Source organism: Sphaeramia orbicularis, chromosome 11, assembly GCF_902148855.1.
Source record: "Sphaeramia orbicularis chromosome 11, fSphaOr1.1, whole genome shotgun sequence".
Classification (NCBI taxonomy): domain Eukaryota; kingdom Metazoa; phylum Chordata; class Actinopteri; order Kurtiformes; family Apogonidae; genus Sphaeramia; species Sphaeramia orbicularis.
Window position 1 is genome coordinate 3,348,456 of NC_043967.1, and position 13,975 is coordinate 3,362,430.

At 40.4% G+C, this 13,975-nt stretch overlaps 1 protein-coding gene across 3 annotated transcripts in view; it reads right to left on the reverse strand.

The window, feature by feature from the left end:
* slc45a4a (solute carrier family 45 member 4a) overlaps positions 1 to 13,975 on the reverse strand; it is an 88,243-nt gene that overhangs the window by 3,789 nt on the left and 70,479 nt on the right. For all 3 annotated transcript variants that reach the window (XM_030146757.1, XM_030146758.1, XM_030146756.1), the window contains 10 exons: positions 12,995 to 13,174; positions 9,598 to 9,788; positions 9,302 to 9,488; positions 8,180 to 8,641; positions 7,602 to 7,873; positions 5,586 to 5,747; positions 4,138 to 4,237; positions 2,784 to 2,864; positions 2,550 to 2,680; positions 2,303 to 2,371 (listed from right to left, as the gene is read on the reverse strand). In XM_030146757.1, coding sequence (XP_030002617.1) covers positions 2,303 to 2,371; positions 2,550 to 2,680; positions 2,784 to 2,864; positions 4,138 to 4,237; positions 5,586 to 5,747; positions 7,602 to 7,873; positions 8,180 to 8,641; positions 9,302 to 9,488; positions 9,598 to 9,788; positions 12,995 to 13,174 — 1,835 coding nt within the window. The remainder of the gene's footprint in view (positions 1 to 2,302; positions 2,372 to 2,549; positions 2,681 to 2,783; positions 2,865 to 4,137; positions 4,238 to 5,585; positions 5,748 to 7,601; positions 7,874 to 8,179; positions 8,642 to 9,301; positions 9,489 to 9,597; positions 9,789 to 12,994; positions 13,175 to 13,975) is intronic.

Consider the following 13,975-nt stretch of genomic DNA (forward strand, 5'->3'; position numbering starts at 1 on the left):
CTGACAGCAGTTTGTTATTATTACTGAAAGACGACTCAAAACTATGGGGTTTGGAAGCTGTCAAAATATTCATGTGTATATGACAGATATGTGTGCATATTAGCCTGTAGTTGTGCAAAAAGATATAGTTGTGCAAAAAATAAATATGTGTAAACCAGTGGCGATTTCTCATAGACTGCAAGGGAAACTCAGCTTCCCCTAAAATTATGAAAATTAAATGGTTAAATCTGTTCGGTTGTGTTGACATTTCATTGACTCCAAATGTGTTAGAACACGTTCATCTCACAGACGAGTTTGTTCAGAATCAGCTTTATCACAAATCATCAGACTGGATGTTGTTCACTTCTCCTCCATTCCCGTTGCGCTGTTTTCTCATTCGATCTCTGCTCAGTGCATTTTTTCCGTAGACGCTCAGCGTCCATGCACTTCAATGGGACTGAGTGGAAGTGGTTTTTTCATTGACTCAAAACTGGACGGTAATTGGATAAATGCCACGATGTTGTCCCGCCCCCGGACGCTTGGTGTCTCTGGGGGTGAATGGAGCTGTGGGCGGAGCTCAGCTGGGCTGGACGCTGAGCTTCCACGTGCTGATTGGAGGATCAGTCAAAAGGCTGAATCCCATTTGATTGACAGCTATTTTCAGATCTGCCCCTTCACTGACACAGTTCAGTTTAATACCGTCGCACATTCTGCTGTGAAATCAGAGAAACCACTACAAAATGACTTGTTCATTTCTTGCACTGTAAATAAAACACACTCATTGTACTTCCTTGTTTCAATTTAACATAATTTCAGCGTTTTCTTCTTTACTTGGTACAATAAGGTCACTGACCATTTTCTTAAAAAGGAACAGAGGGATGAATTTTTGTTTTAATAACTTGACTTTTTTTTTTTTATGCAAGCCGACAATGAGCTTCCCCTGTCTGAAAGACGAGCAGCCGCCACTGGTGTAAACTATTGAATGAGTTCGGTCGTACATTAAATGTATTGTGTGTATTTGATCAGAATATGGATGAATAAGTTTAGACAGAATTACAAACAGGAAATCCAACTGTACCATTGTTTTTTCTCCATCATGAATATGAATTCACCACTGTGACTCTACTGTTGTAAATCTGTTCCCACTTCAAAGACATTATTTCTGGAGCAGAGGATCCATGGATTCACAGACTGACCATGAGTTCAGGTTCCAGATCAGGTTCCAGATCAGGTCCAGATCAGGTCCAGATCAGGCAGGATCACTGTCCAAGATGAACGACCAAGTCAGAGAACCAAACCAGGTCCAATCCAACCATTAGAACATTGTTCTGACCACAGAGAAGGAACCTGAACTCATGGTCAGTCTGTGAATCCATGGATCCTCTGCTCCAGAAATAATGTCTGTGAAGTGGGAACAGATTTACAACAGTGGAGTCATGTTGGTGAATTCATATTCATGATGGAGAAAAAACAATCGTAAAGTTGCATTTGGTGTTTGTAATTCTGGCTAAACTTATTCATTCGTATTCTGATAAAACACACACAATATATTTAACGTGCGACTCAACTCATACATACACACATGGGTTAAAACCTATATTTTCTCCTTGGGCTTTGAAACCATGTGAGATGTTTGAACGTATTACTTCTATTCAGTTGTTTTATTTGGTATTGGTTCATTGTTCTTATTTGTTATTGTATTCAATTGTACAGCTTTTTATGTTTTTAATCTATTCTTGTATTTTATTCTTTTATTTAGGTTTTATCTATTCTTCAGTATTATTTATTTATTTTATTTAATTTTTTACAGTTGTTCTATGTCTTTTAATCTATTCTTGTATTTTATTCTTTTATTTAGGTTTTATCTATTCTTCAGTATTATTTATTTATTTTATTTAATTTTTTACAGTTGTTCTATGTCTTTTAATCTATTCTTGTATTTTACTGGTATTTTGGTTTTTATTTATTCTTCTGTACAGCACTTTGGTCCACTGTGGTTGTTTTAAAGTGCTTTACAACTAAAGTTGGATTGGATTGGATATTTACACATATTTATTTTTGCACATCTATAGACTAATAAGCACACATTTCTATCTTATGCACATAAATATTTTGACACCATCCTAACCCCATACAAAACTATTCTACTGTTATTGTTCATTTGCTAACCTCATGCATCACATCAAACAAACTTTTTAAATTCAATTCAAATTTTTTAAAATACAACTTTTTTTTCCGTGAAGAATGAAGAATAACCCCATCATGCTGTCACATTATGATCCTCGACCTACAAACAGAAAATAAATAAAGCTTGGATGCGCACCTGGCAGGATAAGATGGCACAGTCGATGCCAAAGCCTCTGCGTGAGTTCCCGGGGCTGTGTTGGATGTACTGCACAGAGTGAAGGAACACACACACATACAGGTTAACAGGAGCAGGTCAATAATACCATCATGTTCTCATCACATTTGTCATTTTAATCACGGAAATAATCACAGAAATTCAAAGATTTGGGGAATTTAATAAGTCATAAATCTAATACCAAATTCCAGTCTGAAAATGTGTGTACCTCTTTCATTTCGTGATATTGTCCCAACAGAGCGTATGGGCAGTAGGATATGCTCATAGAGATGATCCCCATGCTGCTGATCATCACCATGGCCACATACACATTAGGAAAGATGGCCATGATAGCAGTGCCTGCGAGGACAAACGGACAGCAGGACATAGGAGTTAACTGGGCCCCGAACACTGAAGGGACACAATGTTGGGATGTTGGGTTGTTTTCTTTTTTTTTTTTTACCAATGGAGAACCCGAGCGTTCCCAGGATGTAGATGACTTTGATGCTCAGGTCAAAGTTGTCCAAGTACTTCTGCAGCACAGCTGGATGAAACAATGAAAAAAGACAGAAACAGACATATAATAGGCCATAATGGTACAGGGCAGGGCTCATTTTAGTTCAGGTTCCACATTCAGCCCAATATGACGTCAAATGGGCCGAACCAGTCCAATAATGACAGGGGGAAAAAAACTCTAAAGCTGTGAAAACTAAAGCCTTATGTAACAAATTTAATTATTTTTTTTACTTTTATTTATTTATTTAATTTACTTACCTATCTATGTATTTGTATTTAATTTCTTCCTGCCTCACCTCGAGCATTATGTTTTCCATGTTATGTTTATTACTGTTGACTGCTGTTGATCTATTTTGTATATGGCATTATGTAAATAAAGTTTTTGGAAAAAAAAAAATGACAGTGAAAAAAGTCACATTACAAAATGAAAATATTTACATCTACAAAGTTTCCTTAAAAATCCAAATAACATGCACAATCTGAAATGTCCTAAGAAAAATAAATGCAATTTTAACAATATTCTGCCTCAGTTTATCATTTACACATGTACGTTACAACTTATATGACAATTACAAATGCAAAAAACATTTAATAACGGGCAGAATATTGTTAAAATGACATTTATGTCTGAAGACATTTCAGGTTGTTCATATTTATTCAGGTTATTCACATTTTTTGTAAATGTAAACATTTTCATGTAATTTCACTTTTTTTACTCTAAAAAAAGAGAAGATTTGCATTTTCATTATTTCTAGGTTATTACCTCCGCCAAGGAGGTTATGTTTTTGCCAGGGTTTGTTTGTTTGTTTGTTTGTTTGTCTGTCTGTTTGTTTGTCTGTCCGTTAGTGTGCAACATAACTCAAAAAGTTCTGGACAGATTTGGATGAAATTTTCAGGGTTTGTTGGAAATGGGATAAGGAAGAAATGATTAAATTTTGGTGGTGATCGGGGGTGAGGGGGCCCACGGGGGGGGGGCACTGATCAGCCTTGGCGGAGGTCTGCGCTCTCCGAGTGCTTCTAGTTATGATACTATTTTACTGGTGTGATTCACTTTAGATTGAATTGGTCTGTATGTGGAACCTGAATTAAAACTATTTTGACTCCGTTGATTTTCAGTGTCTTCAGTGTAATTTTTGAATTTCACTAATTCATCCCACAGACCAAACTGGACCCTTTGGTGGGTCTGTTTTGGCCCACGGGCCGTATGTTTAGCATCTGTTCAATAGGGGTTTGTAGCAGTGTACTTGTGTTTGTCTGAAGGATGTGATGCTGTGTGTGTGTGTGTGTGTGTGTGTACTAACCTGAGCATGTAGCTGCTGTCATGGCGTATACAACCAGACCCCAGCAGCCCATCTGGACTCCTTTGTTGTAATTATCCAACTCTGTAGAATTACTCGGAGCCTGAAAAAAAGAAGTCACACACTTAAGTTTCTATGTGAACTGCAGACGAATTAACTATCATACAGAAAATACAAAGACATTAATGATTTGGGCCCATTGAATTTACCAGCATCAGTTATTAAAGTCAACTAATGGTCTCAGTGCTGGTTCTCACTGGAGGCTGGAACTAATAAAATATGAATACTTTACTTTCAGACTGCGTTTCCTCTGTAGGCTGTTTGGTGTAAGTACTAAGGTCATGCATACTTTTTATAATGCGGTGCTTAAAAGCCTAATCAGATTTGGGATGGCAGCCTGGTTCAGTTCACGCACCGTTCAGTCCAGATCTAGGATTAAAGAAAAACTACCATGGAAGTAATAGGAAACAAAGACTACCAGTCCCTCCAATCAAAATATGAACGGACAGTTGTTCATCAGGCTTGTTAAAGAAATCGTTAAAGATCCATCCATATCCTCCACCCAGAATATGAGTTATTACCCTCAGGGAGGCGCTACAGAGCAGGTACAAAACCAACCGCTATAAGCTCTGTTTTCTCCCAACATCCACGGCACTGTTAAGTAACAAGACTGCTACCATTAATGGACTCTGAGTCTAACCCTAAACCTGAGTCTAACCCTAACCCTGAGTCTAACCCTAACCCTGAGCCTAACCCTAACCCTGAGCCTAACCCTAACCCTGAGTCTAACCCTAACCCTGAGCCTAACCCTAACCCTGAGCCTAACCCTAACCCTGAGTCTAACCCTAACCCTGAGTCTATTAATGTATGTGTTTGAATGTGAATGCAGTAACATGTAGCACTGTTGTCCAAAACAAATGTCCTGTATGGGACAATAAAGTTTATTCTGATCCTGATCCTGGTTTTCAGGACTTTGTGCTTAGATGAGTTTTCATTTTTCTGATAACTTCCCTGCTTTGTAACACAAATATCTGTGCTTTCGACTCCGTACACTTTCAAAACATTACTTTACAGATGTAAAGTAAAATAACTGATTATAAAATAATTGATTGATAATTACATGCTACCACAGCCTCCACAGATGGCACATGGAGAACACATAGAAAGGACAATCCCTGGGCGATGAAGCAATGAATATGACACATGACTGATGTAGTGACATAAATAAACTAGAACAGAGCAGACAGGGCACCTGGACTACAGGGCTGTGTTAGTTTGAGTGTCTTTTATTTGACTTGATAAGAGGATTCAGTACTTCTATGATCTTACTCCAGTATTTCTACTTCTACTCCACTAAACAATGTCTTACTTTTGCTACGTCTGGTTTCAAATCAGTAGAAACTAAACTACGGAAAAGGAATGTGTCTGTTTGTGTTTTTCTGTGTCCGTACTGTCGGATCTCCGTGGTAAATGACTTGTCCCATGAAATCAGTGAAGAAGACGGCTTCAGCGATGATGGAGAACCAGGTGAGCAGGTGGCACGCGCACAGCCGCAGTAGCTCCGCCGGCATCTTCAACATGGACAACCACAACAACCGCACGGTGGTCTCAACCTGAGGACAGAGTCACAATCCACAGCTGACAACAACAACAAGGCTCTTTACAGTTTGGAAACAAAGGGCAGAACTACAAGGGGCCTTCAAAAAGTCCTAAGGAAGAGGACAGCTGGAACAAATGCTTTAATCCAGTGGTTTCCGACCTTTTTTACTCCTAACCCCATTTTAACATCACAAATTTCTGGCGATCCCAGACATTCAAATTTTTTTGCTAAAATTAATTTGTTTTTGATCATGTAATAGTTTGCTATATTATGTTGCAAATACAGGTTAATTTTAGAGGACATTTAGTCTATATAATGCATATTATTATGGACACAGGCAGTAAATCCAGGTGTAGATTACTGCACAAATGGAGAATTGGATTTTCCTTGGTCAGGGTGTGTACAGTCAGTCCAGCTGTGATTTACAAGGCTGACAATTAATACTGAACAAACAAGAACTCAAACTATGAATTATGAAAGAGCTGCAGCATCTGAAACTGACCACAATGGACATTTGACAGATAAACAGAACCACAGTGCTGCAGTTTCACAACCACAGTTTGTCTGATATGGACTGGGATTGGCTCTGTCAACTCAACGCTGACTTTTTATGAGTAATTTTTTTAAAAATTTTTATCAATTACTAGACATTTCAGGTGACCCCATTTGAATTCCTGGTGACCCCATGTGGGGTCCCGACCCCAAGGCTGAAAAACACTGCTTTAAACTATGATGTTTATTTTTCAACATATCATTAGCCTCAGCATAATTGCTTGAGTCATTGTTTTTTTTAGGTCATAGCCAATGATCCAAATTGAAGAAGCACTGTTCAGAGACTAAACTTACACAGATATCACAGTTTGTCCAAAAATATGACTTTTACTGGTGTGTTGACCTGCAGGGAACCACGGGTGCTAGATGTGGTAGTTTTTATGCCGGGGAGAGCAGACTTTTGTTATGTTTTGTTATGATGTTAGTCTATATTTAGTACTATATTTATGTACTATACTATACTATACTATACTATACTATACTATACTATACTATACTATACTATATAAGCACTAACAAAAAAATTATTTGGTAAATCATTCTTTAAAATCTAAACAACAATTAATCTATTAATACCGATATCTTGGGACTGAAGTTAGTAAATGCGTCGTTCCTGTTTTTAACTTCATTTCCCATCATGCAGTGTGGTACTGCACTTCCTGTCAACCGTCATGGCCATAGCAACATGAATGTAAGACTACTGGATTCCAAAATGACTAATGTCTTCCAAAATATGGGTCCTATCAACTTGTTGTTTTTGCTCGTCTCTTCCTTGACTGTAAATACATTGTTCCTGTTTTTAACTTAATTTCCCATCATACAAGGCTGCTTCCTGTCCCTCCCCCAGCAACTGCTTAGCAACGGGAATTAAATCAGTCCCTCCTGACTTTAAAAAAGGGAATTTTAAAGAAAAAAGATATTTAATGTGGACTATTCCTCAACTGTAGGTACCAAATTGACCAGTTAAAAACATCTCAATTTCGCAGACAGACAGACAGACAGACAGACAGATGCTCTGAGACCTTCCAGTATTATGATAAAGACGATATTATGCTATAAGACTATGGATATGCGCCGTCTAGGTCAAAACACTTCTGCAAGCGTTGATACCAGCCTTGGGTTCCATCTGTGTAAAACTGAGGGCCATGCCATTTAAACCATTTTAAAGCTATGTTTTTTTTACACAAACATTTTGTTGCCATGGTTACCTAACCCTAACCCAAGACAAAAACCTTCAAATCCATCCTTAAACATCACCATTGTCTGTGTTCATTTCCTGGCTGGTGCTCTAAACGGTTCCTGTTGGTCTCCTCACCTCCCCCTCTTCACTCTCTGTGTCACCGCTGGAGGAGTTGGTGTTTCCGCTGCGATGCCGGTTCCTCTGCCTGTTCCTCCTCCGGTGTCTGGCTTCCACCTCATACAGGTCGTTCATGCTGCGAGACGGTTTGATAAGGAAGGCGGCGTTGGCGCGGCGGTAGCGGTAGCGGTGACTCCCCACCCGTCCATAGTAGGAGAAGGTGCAGGACGGTTGACGGTAGAAGGTGTGACTGTGACGGGACTGTCGGACAGATGCTCCGGTACTGGCAGCTGGAAAAACACACACACGTTCACAAAGAAACACTTGATTTGGATTTTCCACATTGGAAACTAACCCTCTAAAGAATAAATGGTTTAGAAAATGACTGTTTGGAGTGGTTTAGAGTTCAACTTCTGTTTAGCTGCATTTATTTGACTCATTTCAGTATAAATTCCAGAGAACATTTCACAAGCAAATAACAGACTGGAACCCAAACTAGTTCAACACAGTCAGAGAATGAGAGTATTTGAATATTTAAATGTTTGAAACTGTATGTACTTCTAATAACTCCTATCTTGTCAAATGGCAGTACTGACCTTTGACCATCCCAGCGCGATGGGCCTGTCCTTTTGCGCTCATCCTGTTAGCGCAGGTGTTCGACCTATCAGAATTGGCCAATCCTGCTAAAAGTCGCCCGTTTAGTGTCCGCTGCTCATTGAGCTGGTTGTTCAACAACGCCTCCTGGCCGTCATCATTTTCCATTTCCTGCAGAAATGCAGACAGGCGGGACATCCTGGGGATGGGAGCGTGTGTTTGGTGGTTGTTGCTTTGTGGGCGGAGTAGATCCTGACTTCCTGCGCTGCTGCTGCGTCTGATGCTTGTGAGGTGTGGAGGTGGAGTGGTGTGGTTAAAAAACGACACGGCGGGTGGAGGTGAGCCATGGTACGGCGAGAGGCGGTCAGCAAAGATGGAGGGCTCAAGGTGGCACAAGAAAAACGCATCATGGTCCAGGTGGTCGAGGGTGGCATCCGCCATGGCGAGCACGCTGTCACTTTTACCTGGAAACAGACGGGGAACAGACGGGGAACTCTGTCAACAAACAGAGGAGCTACACTCCATCCTGACCAGCTGCATCACTGTGTGGTACGGCAGCGCCACCATCATGGACCACAAACACCTACAGAGAGTGGTGAAGAGTGGACCCCTCTGCCCTGCAGAGCATCTACCAAGGCAGAGTCCACAGGAGGGCGCCTCCATCGAGGACCAGGACCCCACCCACCCCCACCACAGACTGTCCACCCTCCTCAGGTACAGGAGTCTGAACGACTCAGGAACTCTTTCTTTCCCTCCGTCATCAGGCTCCTTAACAGCTGACAGGAGTCGACAACGGCCACACTGACTGTTTACAGTGTTTACACTATATATTTTCTCTTAGTTATAGTACTTTATATGTTTTATATATTCTATGCTCTTTTTCTCTTGCTTGCAACTTTTTAAATGCCACTTTGTTTTGGTTGTTGTAATTTCCTAGTGAAATTATTCTATTTCATTTTTTACACTTTTATACTTATCTTAAATTTGTGTTCATTCAGTGTGGACGGCAAAATAAGAGTTTCATTGTACTGGGAAACCTGTTTCTTTACTGAACACATGACAATAAACACTTTGAATCTTGATCAACCTTTATATGAAAAGACTCATTCACACTTTGAACTTACTTCTTACAAGCTCCACCTCTAAGAAGTCCATGTCCATATCCCCCCGCTCTGACTGGTCATCTCCGTAAGGGTCATAGAGGTCGTAGCTATCCATCGTTTCATCTTCTCCAATCATCTCTAACTTGGGGGCGAGTAGTCCAGTCCTCCCATTGGCTGATGGGTGCAGGTTGGCAGGATCTGGACTCTCCTATGATCAAACAAAAAACAGGAAGAGAACCAGAGGAACAGTGTTTTAAAACCTGGTTGAGTCTCTGTTCACCTCTGCTCCAAGTCTAAATCCAGACCTAAACACACACCTGGTCCAGCCTGTCCTGCTGGGGGGTGTACTGCTGTTCGTCGATGCTGAACAGATGCAACACCACCGACACAGTGAAGAGGATGGCTGTGAAGAAGAACAGGATCTGCTCCTGAGACTTGAAGGCAGCGCCCAGGAAGGTGTGTGTCCAGTCCAGACCCCCAAGAGCATATCCGACTGCACCACCAAGACCTACAAGCACACACAGGAGGACCAGGTTGGACTAGACCCACCACAGAACAGTCAGCTGCAAATATACGGCCTGGCCCAACCAAAGTAAAAGCAGAAGGTCAACACCTGGATCTGACTACAGAAACAGGTCAGAGCTGGGACAGTTACAAATGAATATGTTTCAGTCTGCACCAACTGGTGTAACCCTTTGACTCAGGGCCGTCGAACTCATCTGAGTACAGGGGCCACATTCAACCTAATATGATCTGAAGTGGGCTTTGGAGTGAAAAAAGTACAATTATATTATGAAAATGTTTGTATCTATAAACTGTCCTTTAAAAAAATGTGACTAACATGAACAACCATGAACAAACTAAAATATATGAAGAAAAATATGTGCCTCAGTTTACCATTTACACATGTTTATTACAACGTACAGATCACAATGGATCTACTAATACACAACACATTTAATAACAGGCAGAATGTTGTTAAAATTGCACTTCTCTTAAGACATTTCAGGTTATTCACATATTTTGTGAAAGAAAGGATTGTTTCTAAATGTAAACATTTTCATGTAATTTTACTTTTTGACACTAAAACACAGAGACAAATTTGGAGTTGTCATTATTTGTAGGTTATTACGTTAGTATTTTACTGATCTGAGCCACCTGAGACTGAAGTGGAACCTGAACTAAAATGACTGTTAATACCTTAAGTGAATTTTTTGCGTTTATAAATTCATCCCATGGGTCACTTGGACCCCTTGGCGGGCCAGTTTTGGCCCCTTGGCCATATGTTTGACACCTTTGCTTTAAGTGATGGAGTGAGGAGCTTCTAAATATCCATCAGTTTGCTGGGGAGCATAAAAGTTGGACTGTATTTCAATGGATAAAGGTCATGTGGTCAAATGAGTCCAGACTGACCCTGTTCCAGAGTCATGGTTCATCAGGGTGAGATGAAAGGCAGATGAGAGGACTACCCATCATGCCTAGTGCCTACAGTCCAAGCCTGTGGGGGCAGTGTTCTGATCTGGGCTTGGTTCAAGTGGTCAGGTCTAGGTTCAGTAACGTTATTTGTCCAAAAACCCACGTCAGTTGAACCTAAATGAACTGAAATACCAGGTTTTCCATACATGGATTTTTTCTTCCTTGATGGGTGCACGCCAACATGACAATGCCAAGATTTATCAGGATTATTGGGGATGTGAAAGAGTGGTTCAGGAACAATGAGCCATTATTTCTATACATGAATTGGTAACCATAAAGGCCAATGCAAATGTTTTAGTCCAACTCTCCTATCACCAATAAAAGATCTTGTTTAAAAATGAATGTAATGGAAATAAATTGTGTGACCTTTATTCTGACACTCCATCAACACTGTGTGATATAAATCATTTATTTCACAGTGACTGCATTGTACAATCAAAGCTAAAGGTGGTCCAACAAAATATTGTGGGTGTGATGTGTTTTTACCAGGCAGTGTACATGAATGAACTGGTACCTGAAAAAAGGAGCCAAGAGGGGTAACTAATTGTTCGCTATTGCTACGACGATGTTACTTCCCATGAAGAAGAAAATAAATGAACATATATTTGTTATCAAGAGTCTGGTTAAGACCAACTCCAAATGTAAAGTGTCATGAGATAAGTTTTGATTTGGCGCTATATAAATAAAATTTGATTTGATTTTGATTTATGCCATTTCTGTTGTATATTATTATCTGCTCTTATAAGTAGTAATAGTAACTTCCACAACACTAGACATGAGAAGTGTTTGTTCGCTGAGCCCAAAACTCCTCCTGTAGGTGACGATGGAAACATGCTGTAATAAATTAACATGATATAAGATTTTAAAACAGCTTTCATTGATTCCATTCCATTTGTTCCTCTGGTGGTGGGCACAGGTGTCCAGTATATAGAAAAACATGTCACATCTCCTGAATCTGATGATGCTTACACTGTCGGGGGCCGACAGCATGAGTATATCCCAGATATCCCCCCAATCCTCTGCTATATAATAAAGCAAATAAAAGATATCAACTTCATTTTGGATGATCCATATGAACCAAATTTGACCTTGATTGTCCGACTATATCTATTAATAATGTCCAAATAAACAGATATTTCTACAGAAGCACCTCCATCTGGACAAGTGATAATATTCATGGAACGTCCCAAATCAATAGGGTTCTTCCCCCAGGGGTCACCGATGTTTGTGCTAACGGGGGATAGTTATCACATTCGCACCAAGGAGATCCGATAGCCTGAATAATGTCAGAAAAGATATCAGGTATTTGTTGGACAATCAACATGAACCAAGTTTGAGCTTGACTGGCTGACTATTTCCTTAATAATGTCCAAAAAACCAGATTTATCAACAGAAGCTCCCCCAACCATTCGGAAAAAACACACCCCCTGGTGTCCAAATATGGCATCACGTAAACTCAAGGTAGTGGCATGAAGAGAGAGAACTGTTAGACAATGGATCTGAACTCAGAGCTACATGGACCCGATAGTGGCAGAAAAATGGTCAGAACCCATTTAACCATAAACTCTACCTAGTGAATGAAAATGAGCCCATATGAACTCTGGATGGTGGAACATGGACATTTGGAAGAACATCAATATAAGCCAAATTTGATCTCAGTTGCCCTACTATTGATGATTTATGTCCAAAAAACTAATTTTCAACCACAGTGCCCCCTTGTGGATGACTGATAATACTGATTGAAGCTGAAATCCACAGGGTTCTTCCACTAGGGGTCCACTATGGTGGTTATCAAAGAGAAGAAATCCAACCAAATCTGTACAAGTTATCGCCAAAACACACAAGGATACTCAGCGGCAGATCCGGTGGTGGCGGTCGGGGTAAAACCATCATATCAGTGAAACTCCATTTTGGGAATATAAAAATTGTATAAAGTAAGGTCAGTCACATGTCCTTCTCTCTTCTATTTCCTAAACCCTCCCACTGTAAGTGTCCAGTCACAGTCCAACAGACAGCTGATCTGAGGACAGCTACAGCTTCATATCACTGAGCAGAGGTTTGGGTTTGGGATGTGAATGACATCACTTTGTCATGACTCAGACATCTTTCATGTGCATTTATTGTGTTTACTGCGTATGTTCCTATCATTAAAGTAGGGTTTATTGGTCACATGACCACAGTGCATGTGTTTTCTGCTAATGTCCTTTCTGTAAAATCCTGGTGAGGTGGTGTTCCTACCAGCTGAAGCAGCGTGGATGTTGAGGGCCATGTCTTGTTCCTCTGTGTCGGCCACATCCAACAGGTACGCTCTGATTGGTCCCTCTGTGGCGTCTGCACAGAAATCCAGTACCACAACTCCCAGCACAGTAAGAACAATTCCTATTGGTTGTCGCCCTTGTTGATCACCTAAAGACAGACCTGAGAGGGACAGAAGAGGACAGATAAAGACGGGTTCAGCCTGAAACGTGTTTTTTACACAGTGTATCTGATTATCAGACAGAAGTCTGGTCTCGTCTGCATGTTTAAATGCACATGTTAACATCTGTGATGGTCCTGCACAGGTCACTGCACATTTCCCAGACTGCTTTGCAGGCCATGTGTGTCCTTATGCCCCTCCTGTCAGGCAGCTGTGTGTGAATGAATGACAGAACTGTGACAGGACGCCCACGGGGAGTGTGATGTTACAGTGAAATCAGTGAATGTTTCAGTGAATGTTCAATGTGCAGATGTGTCCACGTATGTATATGTGTAATTGTGTGTGTTTGACAATGGAGCCGTTCTGCTCAGTACCAGCCAGGCAAACAGGAAGTGAAATGTGATTGGTGGAAAGGGGGAAGCAAACAGGAAGCATATCCCTGTGAACTGCCTGCTTCTGTGTTCCCATATCAACAACACACACACAAACACACACACACACACACACACACACCTCCCTGGATGCCCCGTCCTAATGCCCAGTCTTTGACCAGACTGTGTGAAATCATTCTTTATTCTGTTCCACTTAACATTAAGAGTACTCTTAATGGTCAGAACTTGAAACACATTTAGGTTACTTTAGGTCGTTCCTTTATCATTCAGTACATTACACCATTTATTAATGACTCATTACCTTTTATAATTGGTAAAAACAAAGATTAGGTTGGAAAAGTTACTGTGAAATGTAAAATAAAAAACTTCATCTGTAAGAATTTAAGATACCCAAGTTCCAGTAGTGTCAGT